Source organism: Periplaneta americana, chromosome 1 (assembly GCF_040183065.1).
Source record: "Periplaneta americana isolate PAMFEO1 chromosome 1, P.americana_PAMFEO1_priV1, whole genome shotgun sequence".
NCBI classification, from domain to species: domain Eukaryota; kingdom Metazoa; phylum Arthropoda; class Insecta; order Blattodea; family Blattidae; genus Periplaneta; species Periplaneta americana.
In genome coordinates, this window is record NC_091117.1 from 122,448,853 (window position 1) to 122,475,170 (window position 26,318).

At 33.1% G+C, this 26,318-nt stretch overlaps 1 protein-coding gene across 1 annotated transcript in view; it reads right to left on the reverse strand.

Annotated features, from left to right (window-relative positions):
* Positions 1-704: 704 nt before the first annotated feature.
* The window catches only part of LOC138700272 (sodium-dependent nutrient amino acid transporter 1-like), a 127,441-nt gene continuing 101,827 nt past the window's right edge, over positions 705-26,318 (reverse strand). The window contains exons 7-13 of the mRNA XM_069826778.1: positions 15,689-15,792; positions 12,919-13,108; positions 8,665-8,841; positions 7,044-7,143; positions 5,686-5,862; positions 3,194-3,288; positions 705-2,211 (exon numbers count right to left, since the gene is read on the reverse strand). Of these exons, the coding sequence (XP_069682879.1) occupies positions 1,996-2,211; positions 3,194-3,288; positions 5,686-5,862; positions 7,044-7,143; positions 8,665-8,841; positions 12,919-13,108; positions 15,689-15,792 (1,059 nt within the window). The 3' untranslated portion in view covers positions 705-1,995. The remainder of the gene's footprint in view (positions 2,212-3,193; positions 3,289-5,685; positions 5,863-7,043; positions 7,144-8,664; positions 8,842-12,918; positions 13,109-15,688; positions 15,793-26,318) is intronic.

A 26,318-nucleotide genomic window follows, 5' to 3' on the forward strand; every position in this document is an offset into this window, starting at 1 on the left:
TCATCAGGAGCAATGTCTAAATTGTTCTGGATGTTTCTGTATTCAAAATCATTATCGAAGCCGTGGACATGAAATATGTATTGTCTGTCTCTAATGAGTTTGTCTCCATGGGCTGATGTATCCATCTCATCAGTGAGGGGGAATGTTGTTTTGTCGATTCTTAACATGCAATCATCAATGCAATGTATTATATTTATGTAAATGCATGCTGAACTCTTTAGTTGTGGAGGTTGTGAACAAAATCGGTCATTTCCAAAATAGTATTTTTTCAGGAAGTAGAAAAAATTGTATTGAGCCTTCGCTTTACCCCAAAGTGAACAACAGTTTTATGTGCTGTGCATGTTACGTCCATTGTTTTAATGGTTGTTCATGATTTTATTAACCACTATAACCAGCAATGTGTCACTTATTATTTTTCTCCCCTTCATGTGGTACCGGTAGCTATTAGATTACATCCATTTTCGGCTTTCCCTGGCCAACAGACGTGGAGATTACATATTCAGTTTTTCTCTGTTCCAAATAAATTATTTTCTGAATAGTACAGGAGAAGTAATGGACAGGATGAAGAGCGGGGAGAATGTTTTTGTATCAGAGGTTGCATTAAACGAGATGTATTTATATTTTATAATTCAGATACTTAACTATTTACAATATATAGACCTGATGAATAAAAATAATTAGTAATTAATCAAATGCTCAGAACATTGGATTATATCCATTTATTTTCGAATATGCCAGTAAATATTGTCTGTGATGTTATTAACACTTTATATGAAATACAGTATTGATAGCTTTGCAGTTTAGTACCGGTATGTGTTGCAAGTTCGTAGTTGAATTTTCTATGCAGAGAAAACATTTTCGTGATGTATAAATTCTGATTCTGAAGAAATGCGCTGCCAAACAATCATGTCCGGTTACCAGTCTAAAGATAGTCAACAGCTGTTCTTCTTGGAGAATTAGGAATCAAATTTCTGTTTCTTTAATTTTTGCACTAAGATTTATTTTCACTGCCATTACATTTTTATTATTATTTAATATTATGTGTTTATAATTTTTCTTTATTAATAATTTTGCTAAAAAATACAAATTCTCAGAATGAAATCTTTGTTGGATTGTGGTTCCTTTCTTTGCCAAAAAATCAGTATTTTCATTTTCTTCCAATCCATAAAGGAAGGTATCCACTGTAAAGCAATATTTTTGCCTCTTCTGAATAAAAACAATTATCGTACAAAATTATTTAAAAATGAAAGTAAAGTTATTTTTAATTTTTAAAATAAAGCAAGGTAGTAACTTCTTGACAGCATAGTGATATGGGACTGCTAGTGGGCAATACCCATAACAAGTGTTAAGTTATTTTATTCTTTTTTTCTGTTCCTGTTATTCACAACTATAATATACTTATTTATTACAATGAATTTTTTTTTCTTCTGGAGGAAGGCCCGCAGGCAAGCACCACAGCCTTAGGCTTATTGTGCAACCTCCTTATGTTGGAATGATTGTTGAAGTCCATTTAGGATCGCTCTTCAAGCTCATGATTCACTGCATGTCATCGTATCGATTCAGCCACACCACCCAGTTCTGACTGGAGACCTGATCCTCCACCTGCCTGTGATGTTATTCTGTGGCCTCCTCAGATCAATTTCATCTGTTCACATTTCATACAATAAAGCTTACTTAATTTAAAAAAAGTAACTTCTATACCAGTGAACAGTAATTTCTGTTACAGTACTGTTGCAATTTTACAGTGATGTAAATGTTGCTTGTATATGCAAAACATTAGACATACTATATTATTACTTTTTCAAGTTTTACATCTTGTGATACCAGTACTACCATTTCTTCAGAACTGAAGTACATTGCAAAAAATGTTACTTTTAATCATACTTGCATAGTAAGTATAAAATAGTAAAATTTAATGAAAGACAATAGTTATATATATTACATTGTGATGTAAAATACACATTACTTTATAACATGTTTTATATACTTGTGACGTCAATAAATATTAGGTACGCTATTAGATTCAACTAATCTGTTTCGCATTGGTGAATATCCAAAGAATAACCTCAGAAATTTCTGCCACATTGATTCAAATCCTGATATCTGCTCCAATTCTCTTCTTCTCGCTTCTTTAAATGCTTTCCAGTCTTCATATATTTTTGAATTGTTTGGACGCCATAGTTCTGAAGGCTTGAATGCAGACTTTATCATCTGGAGTAAAAAATCGTACATTTTTTATGCTTATATTATATTCTAATTACAATAAAAATTATATGAAACACAGTTTTGTAACTCAAAACAGTTATGGATTATAGCGTTAGTGTAGGATAAAATGCATAATATTAAGCACTGCAGTAAAATTGTCTTTGAGTCTTGTTCTAATGACACAAATTTCAAAGAAAAAGGTATATCTCTTATAGTATTTATAGTTACATTGGGTAATCCTAGTGAGAGTGAGTGAGTGAGTGAGTTTACTCATTTTATTGATAGATTCGCATAGTTACCTAACAGTTTTTTGATTTCATGTTCTTTCATTGTTAACATATTTTATGGCGCACTAGTCCACAATTGTTAAATTTCTCCATGGATACGATATATATAATATTGCCCATTATACCTTTGAGGGCCTAAAAAACTTTTATAGTCCCTAGGGCCAAACAAAATATGTAATTTGTTTACTTATATTTATTCAATTGGCAACAACTTATCTTGAGCTTGTATGGCTTTAATAACAACTCCAGAAGGAACAGATCCTAACATCATTTCCAGCATAACTGAACATTGTTTATTACAACAAAGAAATAATAATTTTTATTCTACGTATTCTTTTTTTTTTTTTTTTTTTTTTTTGTAGTATACACAGTCCCTAGATACCAAAATAAAACACTAAACAAAACAAACAAACACAAAGCGAATTTGTAACTTAAAACTCTTATCAAAAAGTTTTAATTTTTTCAATTACGGACTAGTGTGCCACAAAATAATGTATGAACCTTTGGCGAAATTTCGTGTTTAAACATGGAACCACTTGCGCCCTCGAGCCAGAGGTCCTCAGCAGCAACTCTGTAGCCCTCACTATAAACATCTTCATTTTTCATTTTTCCCTTGATATATTATTATAATATCAAAGGATTAAATTATTGTTTGAAAATTTAATATTCTAAATACACTTTAAATTTAGAAGTTCTCTTACCTCGAATAGAGATTCATCTTTCCTCTTTAACATTACAATGAAAGCCCAGATTGGAAACTGTATAACTCCAAAGGCAAAGAGCACCCATCCAGCTCCTGAAAGTATATGTATGGTATGACATATTATTTTATTATACACTGAAGTTTTCAAAATGTTTCAGGATTTTATGTTGAAAGAAGAACTGGGATTAATTAAACATAATACAAAGAAGAACTGGGATTAATTAAACATAATACAATTATAAATATCTATTATTAAAAATTACAAAGTGGCAAATATAATAGTGAAATAAATGAAAGAACTAAACTGGAAGAATCAGCTATATTTATTTCACATAACTTTATGTGAAATAGACTTATTATTAAAGCAACTAAGTCTGTTGTATTCAACACAGTACTGGTAGTTAGAATTATGAAAATAAAGTTGAACCTCTGTAAAATGAAAACTGATATACAGTAACAATAAACCAAGTTGCAACAATAAATTTTTATCAGTCCCAATGTATTTCTTTTATTTTAAAAATGTTTCAGGTCCATCATTACAACGATGGTCACATTTTGGAAAAACCCTGATGGAACAATGTGTATTCAATGCCTACCCACTTCACTTGTGTGATTCGGGTTCTGGATATTGCGAATAGATGGCAGGACTATTACCCATTTTTAAAGTTGCACACCACTTCAGCAGACCATGCTATGCATGATTTGTATCTGTGAGGAGTTATGTTGTATAGTAGGATGAGTGTATGTGTAGTGTAGGGAATGAGTGGTGGTGGTGGTGGTGGTGGTGGTGGTGGTGGTGGTGGTGGTGGTGATGATGATGATAATGACGAGGAGGAGGAGGAAGGGAGAAGGGGAAACCAGTGCTGACAAGTAGCCTACTCCTGTCGAACAGCAACAAAGGGGGCCCCCCAGGCATAATGTCCCCATCTGACTGACGAATCATTATCAACAATGACATATGCCTTCCCTTTATATGCACTACGGAAAGAGTTGGGATTTAACTGAGGCATATGGTGCACAATCTAGTGATTAGAAGTTGTGCACTGCTACCTCTTCTAGTCCCAAGTTAGAAATTTTACACGAAAATTTCTGACTCCCCAGGAATCGAATCTAGGCTGGCTAGTCTGAAGGTAACACACTACCAGAGCTAACTGAGCGGACTCTGATGGAACAATAAAATCATTAATTTGTTTAAAGTTTCATTTCAGTATTTTTGTTTTTTTCACTTTTCACTTGCTATTGCCCTCTTAAGATGTTTTTCCGTTATTTCGCCTATTCTCTTCTGTACCATTGTTGACCTATTTTGACATTCTGTGCCAGGAATGTGTTACAATAGAACGCTACCTGCTTCAAAGGTGCGTGACCCTTAACAGTATTTGCCTTTATGATTCCTGCCACTGGTACCTTTCACATTCGAGTGTTAGTTAATGATGACAGTATAACACGAAAACAAATCAGTTTCGAGATTAAATTAGCTGCATTTAGTGATTCCGATAGGGGACTTAAGCAGAGTGGGTTGGCTAAAAAGTAAGAGTTTGCACAGTCAACACTCGCAGCATTCATAAAGAAATGCAAGGAAATAGAGGACAGTGTCGTAAATGGTAAAATTAAATCTGAATTAAAATAAAAACTGCGGCAGCAGGACATGCTGACATTGCTACCATGAAGTGGTTTAATGAAATGGAGGAATTTAACATTCCTATAACTCGCCCTATTGTGTGTCAAAATGCGCTTAATTTTGCCAGTGTACTTGGTGATTCGAACTTCAAAGCAAACAATGGTTGGTTAAAATGTTTTAAAAACAAACTTTCACTAAAATCGTAGTCGAAGAAGAAAAATAAAATAGGAAATTAAATGGTGAGTAAATGTTGTTTCATAGTATGTAATGTTGTTTTATACTTATTTCTACTATATAGTATTCTCTTTCACACCAAAAATTTGGGTAAAATTTCATAACCCCTCGATACAGCAATAACTCTGATATAATAATACAATTTTTCTAGTGCCCAGAAAATTATATAGAGGTTTGGCTGTATATGGCAAAGGAACAAGATATTCAAAATCGGAGAGTAATTCAACTGCACTTCTGAAAAAGATTGACACTGATATCAAGGAATCATAAGATTGAAGAAGTGATTATTAAAGACAGATAGAGGTGCAAAACTCGGTAAATAATTGTTCTCATTATAAACAATTGGAGTGTTAATATTGAAAAAAAAAAAGAATGCTAGGGGAAGTTTTGGTATAGACGCCATCAATATGACATTCAAAATGAAATACCAGTATGTAATAGGGGAGTAGAAGGAAGGCAGTGGGTTGTTAGGGAAGAATGGGAAGAAGAATCAGAAGTAAAACGGCTTTATACTGAAAATATTGTGCATCATGAATTCATGAGACGTGAATAGAGTACACTGTAAATAGGAAATATATGTTTATGTGTTTTTTCTACGTATACAATAAGAAGAGAATATAAAAGATACCACCACTTACCTGTAGCAGAAGCAGGAAAGAATAATTTATTGTAAGTCAGTGGTTGCATAGATGCTATAGAATATACAAGAATGACTATCATCAACACTGGTGTGATAATACCCCAGCAAATTCTCCAGTAGGGACTAACCTTTCTTCCTACCATAAACTCAAGATCATTGCAAAAGTTTTCCAGACCTGTAAAAAAATATAAAATTTGTGAGTCTGGAAACATTATGATAAAAAGAAGTACACAATTCTCAAAATAATATATTTAATCTATGTATAGTGAACAGGTGTCATTGTTCTCCTTAAATATATGTTTATTTCTTGCAGATAGGTACAAAGTGTTATTGAAAGTTACTATAAAACAACTGCAATAACTAATTTAATGAAGTTTACAAAAGTGCTTATTCTTAAAAATTACTGTCATAAATATTTCCAATGCTACTGGCAATGGACAATCAAGTATGGTACTCACTGTTAGAGAAAAAGAAAGTTTGAAATACTAATCAATAATTCACAAGTACTTATTATTTTATTGCTATTATTTTTAAGATGATCTACCATATGTCCCTAAATTACAAAATTGCTTATTGACTAGTTATTTAAATTAGTCTAGGAAGATCATAGGTATATTATTAACTATGAAGAAAGAAAATTAAAAATTGAATTTATTAATGAACAAACCCCAAGATACTAAAAGAATTGGAGGGAATATTTGGAAATAATAATAATAATAATAATAATAATAATAATAATAATAATAATAATAATAATAATAATAATAATAATAGTAACTTTTTAAAAGGGACATTGGAGTCCCGATACCAAATATAAAATATAATTGGGAAAATAAATTTAACGTGACCGAGAAATTGTAGAATACTAAACAAAGACAAACCAGAGCACCTTAACTTTGAGCATGTCAGTGGTTGATGAAGAAGATGATGATGTTGATGATCATGACGACGGTGACATTTATATGTAAAGTCTAAGAATAACTTCAATAGAACTTTTATAAACTTGTAGGGTGATGTAGGATCCAATCAAACACAAGCAGGCCCATGGGTATAGTACTGATCTTCAATTGTGGTACCGGTATGATAAGGTTTTATTTTATTGTAACTAGTCTGTGTTTTTACTGTATTTTTTCATCATACAAGTTATAGAAAGTGTATTGTGATGCTGCAAAAATCTAATTAAATTTTATTACATTGTACCTACATAACTGTTAAACACTGAATTAAGAATAGGTAGGTTCACTTTGATGAAATCATAGAAACCTTTTATGTTAATCATGGGCTCAGAATTCTGAAAAATTACTTTTTATAATCTATTGCTGAGATTACAGTTTCCTTGGTGCAAAAACAACTTACCATAAATCCAAGAAACTCCAACTATTTCGATAGCACCCAAAATGAAAACTGTAAAATTTGCACCATAGAAGTCTACTAGTGTCAAAATGAACTGGCCACCCTAAAAATAAAGAAAATGAGATACAAGTTAAAACAATAATCATACAAATATTAATTCCATGCCACAAAATATTTCGAATATCTTATCATAACGATAAAAATTTAATAGGCCTACAAAAAATCTCAACTCAAATTTATAATCTCAAGTTGTGTGAAATAATGAATATTGGAGTCAAATAATGAAATTGTAATAGAATTGTCAGTTTTCAATTCTAAAATATCTGATAAAATTACTGGTATAGCAACTTGCGAAATTAAAATAGCTTACAATATGTATAGTTAGTTATTCAGATTACCAGTACTAATTATGGGCAGTATGTATGATAAAACATTCATTTTATTTCATTTCACTTATTGTATTCCATAGACCTTACATCAGCATCATAGCTTTGAGATGTGAAACTAGTCAAAATTTATACACAAAAAAAGAATATGATACTGTACATAGTATGCAAATTAATTAAATTTACAAGCCTAAACAATTCATCACTTGAATAGAATGTCTGGATATGGAGAATTTTTGTTAATAATTCTGTTCTGAAATTTTTCTCTTGGCCCTTCAAATTTTTAAGACAATTACCCAGTAATACAAGACCTACTTCTGATTGAGGTTCTGGCTGATATGTACATTTGTTATCAGGCAGTACACCTCACTTGACGATATATGTCAGAGGAAGGACAATAATTGTTTGTATACATCTGAAGTCTGATTAGTATAATATGTAGCTAATTGGTGATGTATGCCATGGTGGGGGAAAGGAACTGGCCACCCTACCCCATTACCTCCTGGCTAGTTACCTCATAAGTGGTGCCATATTGGTATCACTTGTGAAATTCAGACTTGTCTTGGGACAGTTGACTAAACAACAATACAAGATTAATGGACTTTTTGTTTTGACTATCATTCTGTATTATTACTATTAAATATGAGAAAAATTCGTACCGGCACCGGGAATCGAACCCAGGACCTCTCAGCTCTGCTCTGGGTTCGATTCCCGGTGCCGATGCGAATTTTTCTCATATTTAATAGTAATAATACAAATAGACTAATTCATATTAGTCGTGTAATATTCAATGAGGTGGGCGAGACCTCATACATATGAATATTTGATGTATAACTGTTAGCAGTTGTCATGAAACTTATGTTGAATATGGCCACAAAGTCATTTAAATATGCGCTCCTGCATATATGACTTGTATCTTCTCAAGTGCAGGTAGTAAGGCCGTAAAATAGCATTACGAGAGGGGTTCAGCCGGCGCCATGGATCGTGTCCCAGCATGGCTCATTTGGTAAGAGCGCTCAGCGCGCAGAGCTGAGAGGTCCTGGGTTCGATTCCCGGTCCCGGTACGAATTTTTCTCGTATTTAATAGTAATAATACAAATAGACTAATTCATATTAGTCGTGTAATATTCAATGAGGTGGGCGAGACTTCATACATATGAATATTTGATGTATCATTCTGTAAGCTAGAAAAAATATCTGTACCAATACATATTATATTAATATTTACATTCACTTACCGGTGTGACATAAACAAGTCCTACAAGAAAACCAACAGTGCAGACGACTAATGTAACCACCCAGTATTTGAGCTTTGGGAACTGGTCACAAATGAGAGTGATGACTGTGCCCACCAGGCCTACAGCACTTCCGATACCTAAAGTGTACAGCATGAGGAAGAACACTACTGAGAAGAACTGAAACAAAAGAAACATATTTTATTTGTTTGTTTTACATGCTAAAATGATTTAATTCAGCAATTGCAATGTGAGGTGTTAGTAACTTGATAATTATTGAAACTGAATTTTAAAGAAAGTATGCATTGCGTTTTTCGAGAATAATATCCTTATAATCTAATAAAAACATGATGTGTAAATCGTTACAAATGTAATTTATAAATTCATAAAACTGAGTTTATGATTTTGTGGAAACGAATTAGATTTGTTGAAATGCCAATATGAAATTGGATTTGATTTTAAATTTTTTAATTTCTGAGAATAACTTTGGGGATTTTTTGATTGAGAGAAAAAAGAAAACTCTTGTCACAGCTTGGATTCCAGACCTCTTGATCAATAAGAGAGTATTTTCTTGCACCGGTACCAGTATATTTAATTTTCTTTCACTATCAAACACAAGGGGGATTAATTTATGTCTTCACTCTGAAAAATTCTAGCATTAAGGACGCAGTAGTACTGGAATTATTTAATTTACAACAGTTATTTAACAGCAATGAAAGAGAGAGACTGATGCTTCTGAAAAGATAGAAATTAATCTCTGTTCACAATCCTGCTGTTGCCATGATATCTTTCAGTGCTATACACAGAAATATGAGGAATTGAATATTTTCATAAATTGTAGTAGGTCCACTTTATCTCACCTCCTATAATCGAACCTTCAAATTTGTTTCCAGTGTCCTCATACATGATCAGCTAAGGCTATGGTTACCATCTATTTTCGTATAAAATAATTGATGTAATATTTTGCACAAATAATTTACATAATTTTATATTACAACTGTGCAATATTGATCTGCAATATAGGGACGACTCTTTGTTGATACACATCTGCGAATATGTAAACATCCATGTACATTGTAACTAAAAGTCTGACATTTTAGTATAATATTCGATTTATTATCAGTTACCATACTCATACTCATCTATTAATATATTAATCACACTAATATGCTGTCAAACTGATATCAATTACAACTGTATAGTATAGTAAAGATTTTTAAATATAGAACTTCTGATAAAAAAATTTGAAATGCAAATATCTAAGTTATTAATTACAGTACTATTTTACACAGTGAAAAATTGAGAGATAGGAAAATACAATAAAATAAGACAAAATAGGTATGGAAGATCTTGAGGAAATTTGGGAGAGGTGAAGACCCAATATTAACATTCTTCCAGAATTGATTAGGAGGCCGATTATTAAACCCTGGTTGGGATGGCTATCAAATATCTATATCTGCCTGAATTCTGTTAATCTTATAGAGCACATTCCAAATTCTTTTTCTGAGCGTGAGGGTAAAGACAAAATTTATAACCTCCATGACAGGTTGAGATGATGACTAGAAAAGTTCAATTTTGATGTCAACAAGAAATAGTAGTTCTTCTGAAGAAAATCAAGTTTGTAACTCAGACTTAATGGCATTATAACGTCTTAAGCAACAAGGATGGTCCTAGAAGCCAATCATCAATGCTATATTGCTTTAAGATCAAATCTTATTCTTCATTTTAACATTCAACACAAGCAAGATATAATGACTTGGAAACTTTCACTCTGCAATTAAGCTTTCTTAGATCTCTACACCCCTGTCCTTACGCTTGTTCATTATAGTACAGGATTGCCAGACAATCCAGACTCTAAGCACAGTCCTGTATTCAAGAGAGATGTATTGTGACCCTTGTAATTCATTGTATTGTATTTATTTACATTCCATAGTATTCATATATTACTTCTCAGCTAGAATATGGAACATGTCAAACAAAAAAAAAATCTTAATAGTAATATAAAGTCTTAATTATAGTCACAATCTAGTTGAAATGTATACAGAAGAGTTTTACATTATAGTCTGCTAGTACAACACGAAGTTTTAGTATCAGTACTTAATACAACATAGAAATATTCATGAAGCGTTGTTGAATGTCATTTCACCTACAGAATAGAAGGCGTAATGAGAAAATAGGTATACTTCTTTAATTTGGTCCTAAATAATTTTATGTTTTGAGTTTCATTTTTTATATCCATAGGAACGTTATTAAAAATTTTTACTGCCACATAACGCACTCCTTTTTGATAGCATGATAGACTTGCCGATGGAGTATGAAAGTAATTTTTTTATGCATATTTATGCTATGAACTGTTGGAATGGTTACAAAGTTTTCACGATTACACACAAGGAAGATTATTAGTGAAAAAATATATTGACAAGCCATGGGCATTATTTGTAGTTTTTTTTAAATAGTCCTACACAGTTCTCTAGATTTGGCACCTACTATTATTCTAATTACTCTCTTTTGTAGTAGGGATATATTGTTATTGGAATTTCCCCAGATTATTATTCCAAAACTCATTACCGAGTGGAAGTATGCAAAGTATATAGTTTTTAAAGTTTTGGTATTTATTAGCTCTTGGATAGATCTAATAGCAAAACATGCTGAATTTAGTTTGGGAGTAATTTCTTTAATTATGATTTTTCCAATTTAACACGTTGTCAATTTGTAAGCCAAGAAATTTGGTCGTTATTTCTATTAGGAACCATAATAGTTTCCCATGTCGAGCTAGATTTCATAGTTGCATTGATTTTGACTTTCTGTTTCCTATCTATGAGACATGAGTGAAACCATTTGTGTGCAATGCCTTTAATTCCATAATACAGTAATCTAATTTATCTAGCAGCATTTTATTATTTATACAGTCAAATGTTTTGGATAAATCACATAAAATCCCTCCAACTTGTAATTTTTTATTAACTGCTTCCAGAATTTTGTCAGTTAAACTAAATGTTGCATTTTCCGTGCATTTATTTTTCCTAAATCCAAATTGTTCTGGGACTAAAATGTTGTATATTTCTAGCTGATGATATAATCTTTATACATTATTTCACAATATACTGACTTCTACGTTTTGAAGTCTAAGAGTTAGTGATAAACTGTATGTTGGCAATAAATGAGGAAAATTTTCAGAGACATACAGAAATTAAAATACTAAAGTGGACTGAGGTATGAGATGTGTTACGGCAAAGGGAAAACAAAGAAAATTTGATTTTAGCTCTATACAAAATTTGTTATAATAGTTATACCAATTATGTTCGTAAAAGTAACTTAATACATAAACTGCAGAATTTTTTTACAAATGGAGTCAGGTAGGATACCATTTTGAACCCACTGATTGTTCTCCATTTTAATAGATGATATAAATATCTGCAAAGAAAGACTAAACCTCTCGTAATCTCGTACCAATTTAACAGAGTTAATGCCTACGGTATATGTTAGGAGGCTGGTCTATGGTACTCTCGCAATGAGATGACGATGTAGATTTTTTGCGATGCCACAGGGGAATCAGAGCTTCTGGAGAAAACCCCTGTGTTATCTGGATCAAGGGTTTGCCCAGCAGAAGAAGTCATAAATCAGAGGTATTCCAAGAATCGAACTCGGGTCCATAGGATTATGACTCCAGTGCTCTAGCCACTGGACCATCATGGTGGCTAATGTTGTGTAGATTAGCTTGGCTTATTTTCTGTTCAGATAGCAAAACTCTTGAGGTTTCTAACTTATTGCTTTAGAGACAACAGGAGTGATATTAATGTTGCTTTCAGCAGACTATTTTTGAGATTGTACATTTATAGAGTAGAATGTGCTCAGGTAGTACCAGTACCTCAGAGTTTTCTCTCGTCACGAAACCTCTCAAGTGGATCCACGATAGCTGTGCATACTTCTAGATTTATTATTTATTGCGAGGTTGTAACAGATGAAATTAGTTAATAGGACTAAAGTAAATTTTTACCGTAATACTTAGGAGAAATTCAAAAATGTAATTTCGTGTATGTACGAAATTAAATTTAAATTACAATATGTCCAGTATATCAAATATTAAACCACAGCAATATTTATTTATTTTAAATTTACAAATTATAAGAAAAAAATGAGTGAGTTATTTATGCAGATAACAACAACAATGGTAACGTAATTACATGTGTACTGGTACGTACTTTTATAGATGTACATTTCAAGTGCATAATGGGAATTAAGTAATATATAACAAACCTGAGGGACGACATCGAACTTGGCAATGGCATCAGGATATGACACAAATGCAAGTCCAGTCCCTCCTTGCACGACGTCCTTAATATCACTTCTCCCTGTTTCGTGCATCAGATTTCCTAGAATTGAGAAGATGGTGCAGCCAGCAAGCAAACTAGTGAATGTATCAATTGTTGTAACAATCATGGCATCCCTGTGAAAGAACAAAATCAGTAGCTATATAATAATACAACATTAATGAACTTTATCCTAATGTGGCTTATTAAAAGTAGAATTTCTTAATTAATACAGTAGTTTAACTAAACTTAATTTTGCGAAAACTGAAAGTCTCTTTCTTTTTATTTTCCTTTTAATTGAAGCGTTTATCTATTCTGACCTTTTTTTAAATTCTATTAATTTTGTTTTAAGTTTTCAAATATCTCTCCTGTTATTGGTTTGTCTAAGAAAACAGATTTTAGAAATAGCAAGTTTTACAAATTTTGGTCGACCTGGTTGGTATAGCACTGCCTTCTATGCCCAAGGTTGCTGGTTCGATGGCTTTTAAGTATGCTTAAATGCGACAGGCTCATATCAGTAGTGGCATGTAAAAAAACTCCTGCAGGACAAAATTCCGGCACATCCAGCGACGCTGATATAACCTCTGCAGTTGCGAGCGTCGTTAAATAAAACATAACATTACAAATTTTGTACTTAATGTGCTGGATCCATTGTCTTTGTACTATTATTTTTGCTATCAAATTATAAATTCTGTCTTCGTTTCTAATATCATCGCATTAAATATAGTCTGATTTATTGTACTCTTGAACTATGAAATTTATACCCAGGATAATAGGATGAGTAGCCCTTTAAATGGGGGTTGACACATGCAATGGCTAGATGAAAAATCTAATGACAGCAAATTTTCCATTTATCTTACTCTGCAAAGCAGGTATGCTCAAAATTGTAAAAGCCCCGATTACACGGATGATGCTGCACTGCATAACACACACAGGGTAGGGACTGGGCTCCGCAACTACATTACATTGTACTGTACATTGCAGCACCGCCCGTGGCATAGTTCTTACACTCTTACAAATACAGATAATAAACTGAATTTGAAAACGGAAAGAGTATACACTGCAATATTCAGTTATTACATTATTTATTATATTTAATATAGTTATGATATAATATCATAGATAATAACATTTTCATATTCCACCATATAGTCTACTTTGCGGTCTATTCAACATCTGCATTCTTTTCTGCAAGTAATCGGGAATCTATTTCCAACGAATTTACTGCAATGCGCTAAAGATGCTCATCTGTTAATTGGGACCTATGTTTGGATTAAGTAACCTTCATTCTTGAAAATAATTGTTCGCACACATACCTATGTCGAGGCGAAGGTAGCTAACATAGTGGCAGTGAATAAGCTTATCTTGTAATATTTAATTTTGTTCATTTTTTAAATAATTCTATGCCTGTCAAATCATATTCTCTGCATTTAGTTCTGGATTCTACGTTACTTAGTAAATCAATTAACTCGTCCTGGAACTGCACTCTCACGAATTGTACTAAATTTATGAAATGATTAACAAAAATACTAATATCACTCTCCATACGTCTAAAATCACTAAATCTATGTTCTGTGAATTCACATTTGAACTGTTGCAGTACAGAGACATAATTAACTATATTTTGTTCAGGCACCATACATCTCTTTACAAGTTCACCATCCGTGAAGGATTTTAGTGCCTTAGCTAATTCCCAACATACTACATAGGCTAACTTGCTCCAAAACATAGACTCTGAATTGCTCGACTCTCTTCAATGTTTGGCCTTTCATGAAGTGCTTTCAATTCTTGAAGCTGTAATGTACGTTGCATCCCTGAAAAATTATTTTATCGAAATATCTATTTCCGCTGGAATAAAATCACCACAATAGCAATAATAATAGTAATAATAATAGGTCTAATAATAATAATAATAATAATAATAATAATAATAATAATAATAATAACGTTGGTATATGAAAATAGGCTATATTATAGAAAACAGCTTCCCTGTCACTTCCGCATGTTCAGGGTAGCAGAGCCTATAATGTAGTTTTATGTTGCTCAGTAGTATTCTGACAGTACCTTACAATATAGTAATCACTTTCCATTTTCAACAAACGTACAACAAAAATAATCTTCCTCCCACACTGTACTGAATGATCGTTTGCTTACAGAAGGTTTTGACTGTGTCATTGTCCCGCACTGTTCGTGCGTTTACTAAGTACTTGAACTGCCTTCCGCAGTCATCCGTCGAGCTTCGAACAGGGAACAGCACACTCTACATTCGAAGGTTGTGATTACAGAACGTAATCGGGAGTCAGAGAATGAGCATACCTGCTGTAAAGCAATGATAATGCTTTCATAGAACGATTTAATTATTCACTAGTTTCAGCTAGTATATACTAGGAGTGTGTAATGTATCCACCACTATGTGACATGCTTGGAGATTGCTGCATAGTTCAACAAAAGCCTTTAGCATTTTTTTTTATTCAACCTGCTGTAATTTAGTGTACCTATTTATTATCTCTTTCAATTGATGAAAACTTTAAGTGTATGATCAGAGTTCATACATAGTGTGTGTCTCATTTACCTATTAGAGATAAAAAAATGTACATTGCAGTTTTAAAGAATAAGTACTGATATAATATTGTTGGCATTTAAACTTGCAATGTTATTAGCAGCCAAGGACTCTGTGATGTAAAACACTCGAAAACGTGAAGTTTGCTTACTCTTACCTGTATACATTATGGTGAAAATCGTTGTATGATGAGTACATGATGAGACCTCCAAAACAGATGCCAAGGGAAAAAAATGCCTGGGTAACAGCACTGAACCATACCTGCATTCAAATATAATTATGACATGTGTTAAAAAATTAGTATGATAAATCTTCCGTAGATTTAAGCATTTTATTTTAAACTTTTTTCGGTGGTTTGTAGAAAATAATATTAAAACAATCAGACTGTTATTATTTTCCATTTAAAGCTGATGATCACTCATACAGTTAACAAGTAGTAAGCTGTATAGTAGACCTAATGGTACTGGTACACTGATCACTCATAGGTACAGTTAAGAAGTAGGTAGTAAGCTATATAGTATCGGTAAACTAATTATTTTGTTGAATGAAATCTGATTTACCGTATTTTTCTCGTTTAAATTGCAGGATTTTAATATATTTAGTCCACCTAAAGTGGAAAAATGATTTTTATTGCTATGACTAGTTCTCCATTCAGCATTACTAATGAGTTGCAATGAAATAGCACCAGAGTGTCAAGGAAAACGTGTTGTATGTGTTAGATGTGGCCAACATAGCATTGTCATTGTCAAATATCATTGTGTGGGCTACTGAAATATTAGCTCAATATGAGATCCCCACCCCTCGTTTTCTCTCTTGAAATATATTTACTCTCTTCTCTCTATCTCTCTGACTCTCATTAAATGATTTTTTTTAATATTACAGTAGAAGAAAAGAAATTGTTCAGCTTTACATTTTAATTGTACAACAAGCTTGATTTAAAGAATACACCATTAGCCCCACCGTAGAGGCACACTTGTTTTGATGAATCTTGGAGTGTGTATTTGCAGCACTTCTTGTCTTTCAATCATTACTTTATATAATTCTTGATTCCAGTGCTGCAGAGGTGGACAATTTTTGTTTATGAACATCAAACAAAATACATTAGGAACAGCAAGAGATGATCTAAGATCTGTACAGATAACTGTGTACAAAACTTTGGCACCGATATGCCGTATGGCTCTGTACAGACAAAATTTTCTTTTCCCCATACGATTAATTAAAAAAATTGTTGGTTCTCATGTGATGTATGGTCCCATATGGCCTCCATGACAGCACTGGACCTTCCACACGCAAAGAATGTCAACAACTGTACGCAGAAGTCGATCATCCCCAATAAAAGTGGAGTGAGGCTGATGTCATATTTCCCCTACTTATGGGTTCTGCAGGCCTGATCTAGAAGAATTGGCAATCAATTTGTCATCATTAACCGTAAAAATTGGCAAAGACTGCAGCTATTTTATTTTCATATACTGTTTTGTTTTTATCGCCAATACGCACTTAGTTTATAATACATAAACAATTAGGTAAATTTAAAGATACGATGGAAAGGTATGATGTCATTGATGATGTCACTAATTCCCAAATATCAATATTCAATTAATATTATTTTCTTATCTCCTTCCTCTCTCTCTCTCCCTCTCTCTCCTATATTTACCTTTACTTCTACCTTCTCTTTTCTTTTCTTCCTCTATACATGTCTTATATGTTTACAATTACACTTTAATTATATATGGGTTATTACAAAATTCAGTTCAAACATTAAACTGCTATAAATATTATAATATTTGAGATAGGAAAAAAAACAAAAACATCAGAGTGTTGGACAAACAATGGTGTTTACAAAACATTGGAAAGATGTCTGCTGTTCTCTTGTTCAACAACAGCATTCTGTCTGCGACACCATGCACAGCATTTTGCAGATAATGTATTAGAATATTGCCAATTTCTTGCGTGATGGCATCTTTCAGTTGCAGTAGGGTTGTTGGATGTGCCAGGAAAACTCATTCTTTAAGGTAACTCCACAACCAAAAGTCGGCCGAATTGAAATCTGGAGATCGCGAAGGCCACATTGTTGGAAAGTGCCTACTGATGACTTCGGTCGGAAAACGAACCTCATTTACGCGTGTTAACTCCATCATTAATTTTTGGTAGGTTATTTTACAACGCTTTATGAACATCTTACGTTATTTGGCGTCTGAATGAGATGAAGGTGATAATACCGGTGAAATGAGTCAGGAGTCTAGCACCGAAAGTTACCCAGCATTTGCTCGTATTGGGTTGAGGGAAAACCTCGGAAAAAACCTCAACCAGGTATCTTGCCCCGACTGGGAATCGAATCCGGGCCGACTGGCTTTCCCGGCCAGACGCGCTGTTACACCACAGGTGTGGACAATAATGGAATATAATACAGACTGTTACAGTAAACGGGGAGCGCTACTACAGCATGTTACAGAACTTCGTCATCCCTAGACTGAGGAATCATGATATGGAAAACAATCTTCATGCAAGATGGCGCTCCACTCCACATCTTTACCCCTATAAAACAATTAATTACGCAGATGTTTGGCAATCGTATCATCAGTAGGCACTTTCCAACAATGTGGCCTCCGCGATCTCCAGATTTCAATCCGGCCGAATTTTGGTTGTGGGGTTACCTTAAAGAACGAGTTTTCCTGACATACCCAACAACCCTACTGCAACTGAAAGATGCCATCTCGCAAGAAATTTCTAATATTCCAAGACATCTGCAAAATGCTGTACATGGTATCGCAGACAGAATGGTGTACGTTGAACAAGAGAAAGGCGGACATCTTCCCAATGTTTTGTGAATCCCGTTGTTTGCCCAACACTGTGATGTTCTTGTTTTTTCCCCTATCTCAAATATTATATATATACAGCAGTTTAATGTTTGAACTGACTTTTGAAATACTCTGTATATCACATACATTACATCACAATTTTACAATTTATTTACTCCCAATTGCCGACGTTCGGATTCGATCCAAGAACCTTTACATGTCACTATTTGTCCAACGCCATAGCCATTAAGCTAAGAAGACAAAATCAAATATCTGTATAAATATCACGAATATTTATATGATTAATAGCACAGTCTTAGTATATACAGTCACGAAGCTTGAATTGTTGAGGGTACTATGAACAATAGACTGTGCCGGTACTATTTCGCATTGTCTGTGATGAGGCGATAGTAGCGATCCTAGTGGTTAGCAACTATCTATGGATGCGTATTCCCCAAGTATTGAACTTCGTGACTGTATAGGCTATGTTAGACTGTGATAATAGTCTGTAAAGAAAACAACAGGTGGCGGTATACGTATATTTAAATAGGTTAAGAGATTATAAATTCGTGGGCTACTAATTCAGTGCAGAGATCACTTCGAGCATGGAACAAAGTATCGGTAGTAGTAGAACAGTGCAACCTGAAGAAAATATGCCACACATTTTAACGTGGATACATATTATATCATCACTAAAAAGTGTTGGAAGAAGTGTTCAGTTTTATAGGCAATTTAAATTACCTCCATCAGAAGAACCAAAAAATTGTGTGCATTGTGAAAAACAAATGACAGTAAAAACTCACAAACGAACGTCAAAAGTAAATTTTCCTTTCGAACTACAGTGCAGTAAGTGTAAGAAAAAGACTGCTATCACAAAAAATACTTCGTTTGAAAACTGTAAATTTTCAATTTTACAGAACATAGTTCTAATATATTGTTGGTTTCATGGAATGGCTTTAGAAATAACTAGCAGCGAAATTAACCTAAGCATAGCAACTGTATGCGATTATTTCGGTTTTTGTAGAGAAGTTTGTTACGTAATAACACAAATAATTCAACTCCTATCGGTGGACCAGGGCAAATAGTAGAAGTAGATGAATCTCGTATTGTAACAACAAAATACAAAAAGAGTAGACTATTAAGAAACGAACTTCTACATATCTGGCTGTTTAGGGGAATAGAAAGATCATCAAGAAAGTGTTTTATATTAAGGGTTAATTCTAGAGACAAAAATACACTGGTTTCATTAATAAAACATTTCATTCTACCTGGTATAAGATAATATACAGACGGGTGGAAATCATATCAAAATTTACGGAATGACTGTTAATCACTCGATAGAATTAGTGAAAAGTGACGATCGTACAGAACATACACAAAACACTGAAAGACTTTGCACTCCATCCCAAATTTTATCGACCTTCTTACAAGACCTCGTCAAAGTGTACCCAGGATACGGCAAGCAGGAAAGAAGTCTAAAAACTTATACTACGGTACTCGAGGAATAGTGGAAGTAGATGATGAATACAACAGAATGGTGAGTACTAAATATTATATATAAGGTACTTAATTCAATTGCATTAACACTATAATATCTAACCATTGTGAATATGAAAAAAAAAAAAAAAAAAACATGGCGGTACATAAGTATTATAACTAAATCATACATTTCCATCGTACTGTATCTTTAAATTTACCAAAAATTAATGTTTGGTACGACCGCTAACATAATTTCATTGACACACATTTATGTTATAAAATTCATTTACATTGAAAATAGACATTAACAAAAGTAGGCCTCCACTTGACAGGTATTTACAATGTCACCAACCCAAGGCTCCGGCTTCCTAGATGTAAATGGCTCTTGATTGTGCTAGTATTTATCCATGTATTCGTTATGGTTGCTTTGAATCAACATGAATTTTGTGGACATTTATTGAAAGTCTTTAATTCTAAAAATTTAGAAGAGAAATAGGAAATCTATTTGAGATGTAACTCGACGAAAAAAGCCAAAGCTACACCAGAAAGTTTAATAGAAAGGTACTAAATATTATATATACCGGTACTTAATTTAATTGCATTAACACTATAATATCTAACCATTGTGAATATGAAAAAAAAAAAAAAACATGGCGGTACATAAGTATTACAACTACCTTGTGACGTCATCAATGACATCATACATTTCCATCGTACCTTTCAATTTCAGCGTATTCCGAATCTCACCGGTCCGGTGGCATCAATGACGTCACGTTGCAGCGAAATAAGGAACAAAACTGCTGGAAGGATCGATGGCTGTCATGGCGACTGTACAAGTTGTTATCTGTGCTACGCTAGCAAAATTTTGCGAAATTTTCGTACTGGCATCTCGTTCAAAGAAAAGATAGCATAAACAATTTATTTCTTGAACTGGTAGTAATAATGGGTCCGTTGACATGTTCGCTCATAAGCCATTAACATATTGTTTTTACGTTGTGCTCATTACGAACAATACAGCAGAACTAAAGCAGAACACACTGCCATGACACAACAGTGCACGATGTTATTCGTCAGCTAATTCCCGCCCTATACAAGAACCAATCAGATTCACTGATGGCGGCTGATGGAGACTGCCACCACCTCTGCAAGTTGATGGCACCGGTGTGACACCGGTGGAGCATCAATGACGTTATCGGTGGAATTCGGAACACCGTGATGCCATCGGATTGCTCACCGGTGAGATTCGGAATACGCTCTTTACCAACAATTAATGTTTGGTACGACCGCTAACATAATTTCATTGACACACACTTATGTTATAAAATTCATTTACATTGAAAATAGACATTAACACAAGTAGTCCTCCGCTTGACAGGTATTTAAAATGTCACCAACCCAAGGCTCTGGCTTCTTAGATGTAAATGGCTCTTGATTGTGCTAGTATTTATCCATGTATTCGTTATGGTTGCTTTGAATCAACATGAATTTTGTGGACATTTATTGAAAGTCTTTAATTCTAAAAATTAGAAGAGAAATAGGAAATCTATTTGAGATGTAACTCAACGAAAAAAGCCAAAGCTACACCAGAAAGTTTAATAGAAAGGTACTATTGCCTATGTTAATAATGTTAATGGATTTATAATCTTGAGGTTAAAATGCTTTTTTCTTTTTTTGTTTTATATTTCTTCTTTTCATAACAATGATTAATGTAATACAATGGGAGTGAAAGATTTCGTGCATCTTAACATGTTTACAATGAAGAATATAGTGAAAATATTACACATATCAATCACGCTTTTTATATCAAGGCCATTGCTATAGTGGATATTGCAACATTATTACGTGCACATCATGATGAAAAAGTAACACATATTCATCCGGTAGAAAAGGATAGTTTTATAGTCTACTTTCTAGAATAATTGTTTTTTTGGACACGCTTCCGTACAGCGCCAAATTGGGATTATGGTACTTTGTACTGATTTAATAGTTACTTAATATTGATAAGCGTATTTTTTTACGACGATCTAATGCTTTCGACACGGTATATTATAATATTGAACGTGGTTATGTAGGCCTATGTGTGTATGCGTGTGCATGCATGTACTCTATACAAATCTACACGCTTTGACTGATATTTTATAAAGTTTGCACATTTAACCTTCATAACCAGGAGAAGAACATAGGCTACATTAAAATTGGACAGATGGACGTTAAATTATTGAAAACAATATAAATGAGAAAGAAATACGATCAAGCATACATGTATAATATAAGTTGGACGTCATCCAATCACGAATCAGAAATGCGGTGACGAGCATCTTTTGTTATAACTAGGGGGCGGATATTGTTGACTAAAAATCTACTTAAAATGATCATTAAAATATCCTTAAACTAATGGAAAAATGACATGAAATTCAAAGAAAATGACGTTTAAATAATATTCACCGTAATCGCACCACAACTTCTTAATAATTAGTCACCTTGTTTCAATGACTGCCCTGCAAATCTCGGAGAGAGGAGGCAACTTCCTGGAATTTAATTAAGATAAAGGAAAAGAACATGCAACAAAATGAAAGTTTAAAGGAAAAACTATAGATTTTAATGAGGGTTTACAATGTGTTTCAATCAGGAGTGGTCCACGTCAGTGCCTTCATTCTCTGTCTTCTCCTGCGCTTCACTTTTGTTATGAGATCTTCCAGGACATGGTGAAAGTTTCCTCCCTTCCAAACATAAATTCTAAAGACACCCTCGTTCCGACAAAACCACAGTAGTGGTCAAAGCCCTCACTTAAACTAAGCTGTTGTCAAGCATTTTATATTTTACATCTTGATTACACAACTTTTAACACTGTATCACTTCGGGATATGTATGATAAGCAGGGAAAGGATTTATATGTAAATACATATTTACTTATAAAGCTAATATAATTTATATTTTGCATTATCTTTATGTTTCACAATGTGTAGGGTTGAAAAATCCTACTTTTATTTTCCATATTTTTCCATATTTTAGAGTTTAGTACATATTTTCGTTAATTTCCATATATTTTCCATATTTCATATAAAACAGTCCATATTATATTAGGTTTAACAATAAAACAAAACAAAATTCCATTAACTTTTAAAAATACATTTCAACAATAGAGATTTAAACACATGTTCAGTAATCCCTTTAACATCAGAGTTATTTGAAAATTAGCAGTCCTATCAACAATGGGAAAGTAAGTTACAAAACTGTATTAATTTAATTTAAAATTTTTAACAGACTTCAGTTGTGCAGCTCAACAGTTAAATGCCAGTCAGAGTACACATAGGTTCAGTTTTGTAAATCATACTATAAAGACGGTAAATATGCCAAAAGTACGTCATTCAGTCAATTTAAAATCAAAACTAACAAGTTACATTTCAGAATTTAAAGAAGATGGTTTATCAACTGACAATAAAATATTATTTTGTAATTTGTGTCAGTGTGCAGTATCATCTACACAAAAGTTCCTGGTGCAACAACACATTACAACTAGTAAACATCAGGCCAACAAACAACTAAATTCCAAGCAGAGACAATTGTTTTTAACACAACCAACAACATCGAATGTAAGATCTGAGTTTAACATCGACCTGTGCCGTTCTCTCATCTCTGCTGATATTCCTCTCTACAAACTAAAGAATAAGGTCTTCAGGGAATTCCTTGAAAAATATACTCAACATACAATCCCGGATGAGTCAACACTTAGGAAGACGTATGCTCCATCCATCTACGATGAGACAATACAGAAGATAAGAGATGAAATTAAAGATAGTTCAATTTGGGTTTCCATTGATGAGACTCCCGACAAAGAAGGTAGACTTGTTGGTAATGTAGTTATCGGTTTGTTAAGTGAACAATATTCTGAACGAATTCTTTTACATTGTGATGTTCTAGAAAAGTGCAATAACAAAACTATAGTTAAACTGTTCAACGAAGCTATGGGTATCCTGTGGCCAAAGGGTATTATGTACGATAATGTGTTATTCTTTATTAGCGATGCTGCCCCTTATATGGTCAAAGCTGGACAAGCATTATCTGTTGTATATCCTAAATTGACTCATTTTACTTGTGTGGCGCATGCATTTCATCGTGTGGCAGAAGTGGTCAGAGACAATTTCCCTAAAGTAGATTTGTTGATTTCATCAGTGAAAAAAGTATTTCTCAAAGCTCCCAGTAGAGTTAACGTGTTGAAAGAAATGTACCCTGAAATTCCATTGCCACCAAAGCCAATTTTAACTAGATGGGGTACATGGCTAGAAGCAGTTGAATATTATGCCGAACATATAGACTCTATTAACAATGTTCTCCTTGCATTGGACTCTGAAGATGCAGTCTCAATTGATACTGCGAAAACAGTTACCTGTGACATAAGTGTGAAGAATGACTTAGCTCACATTCAGCATACATTTTCATGCATCATAAAAACGCTCAAAAGTCTCCAAAATAGGCACCTTTCACTATCTGAAAGTTTTGAAATTATAAATAGTACTGTGGAACAACTGAATCGTGGTAGAGGTAAAGTTGCAGATGCAGTAAGAGCTAAGGTGGACACTGTACTTTCAAAAAACCCTGGATATGAAGAACTACAAAAGGTTGTTGCTGTAATGAGTGGTGAATCAACAGTGAAGATTAACTTGGACTTATCCCCAGCAGACATTGTGAAATTGAATTATGTACCAGTTACTTCTTGTGACGTCGAACGCTCTTTTAGTCAGTATAAATCTATCCTCAGAGACAATAGAAGAAGATTCACTTTTCAGCACTTGAAAGAAATGTTTGTAACCTATTGTTATGGTAACAGACAATAAAAATTGTGTTTTGTTGAAACTACATTGGAAGATAAGGTACGTCCATTATATTTTTTGTTTAGTTTGATTAAAATGTACCAATATTTAACGTACATAGTCATTTTTTTATAATTTTAAGTCCATATTTAATTCCATATTTTGGTAAAAATCCATATTTAATTCCATATTTTGGTAAAAATAACTACATATATATTTACATATTTCATATATTTTTAGTCCATATAAATCCGTTCCCTGATGATAAGACTTTCTTGTGTTAAACTCTAATGTGCCTCGTTGACATGTTTCGACCTGTTTACGGGTCATCCTCAGAACTGGTCGTTGTTGGTCTTGGCGCCTCTTGTTTTGTTTCCTGTGAGGGTGTGTTCGTGTGGTATAGTGTAGAATCAAAGAGTATGTGTGTTCTGAAATTGAGTTGTGTGTTGAGAATTTCCATTTTATATTACTTCCGTTGTGTGAAGTGAAGCCTTCAGTGGAATAAGGGATGGACTTTAAAGTCAGTTCCAAAGTATAAAACTCAAACTTCACTGTTATACACTTATTCAGTAGGTAATTATTACTGACTTATTTGCTTAGAAAATGGTTTAACAGACCTATCGGTAAAGAAGAAAGTAAAATGCATTCCAAATGATCTAAAAGTTCTTCAAAGTATTAAAAATGATAAAAAAAATGCCGAAAAAATATAAAAATGACCTATTAGTTCAAAAACGTCAAAAAATGCAATATAAGAAATTATTTTTTACGTTGATATTAACATAGAAAGGACTTCTATATTAATAGGCATCGTCCTAATGTGAAAAATAAGATGACTTTTCATCAACATCCGCCCCCTAGTTATAACTCTTCCTCCATTGTAAATGCGGTCATATTGCTACTAAAATATTAAATAAAATAACATTAAATTAAAATTATGTAAATGAGAGATGATCTCATGATTGAATGTATCATGTGGCATGAATATGCAATATAATATGGCTTAAATCACATTTTTGTTTAATATTTAAGAATTCAAAATCAAACATAATAGTCACCAACATGAAAATAAATTCGACCACTTCAATTAAGAGCTCTCTGTAATGTAGTGGTATAGTCGAAGACTTTGGTGTAGGGGAACCCGGGTTCGAACTTGAGGTCATCTGGTTCTTTTTATTATTTTGATAATTTATTTACATTATTTTAAATACGTTATTTTATTTTAACCCGACATAAAGGAGGTTTTACTACATAAATAATATATCCGTAGTATTTTATTTATGCTGTCTCAAACAAAGTTACCATACAATTAGGGCTATGTAAATGTACGAACATAATCTAACTGAAAATAACAGTGTTTTAATTATAAAATATATGTTTTTCAAAATATTGTTGTTAATTTCTAAACAGCAGTATCTTAAAGACAATATATTTTGCCTGCTTTCATTCCATTATGTCCTACGGAATAATATTTTGGGGAAGTTCTGCAAATAGTAAAAATATATTCTTATTACAAAAAAGAACCATTAGAATAATAGTTGAACAAAGGCTAGAGAATCATGTAGATTATTATTTTTTTTTTAATTAGAGATTCTAACCTTAACAAATCAATACATAATTATACTCTATAATAAATTTCATCTTATGTAATAAAGAAAATTTTCCAACTAATTCAGCCATACATAGTATAAATACCCGCAGA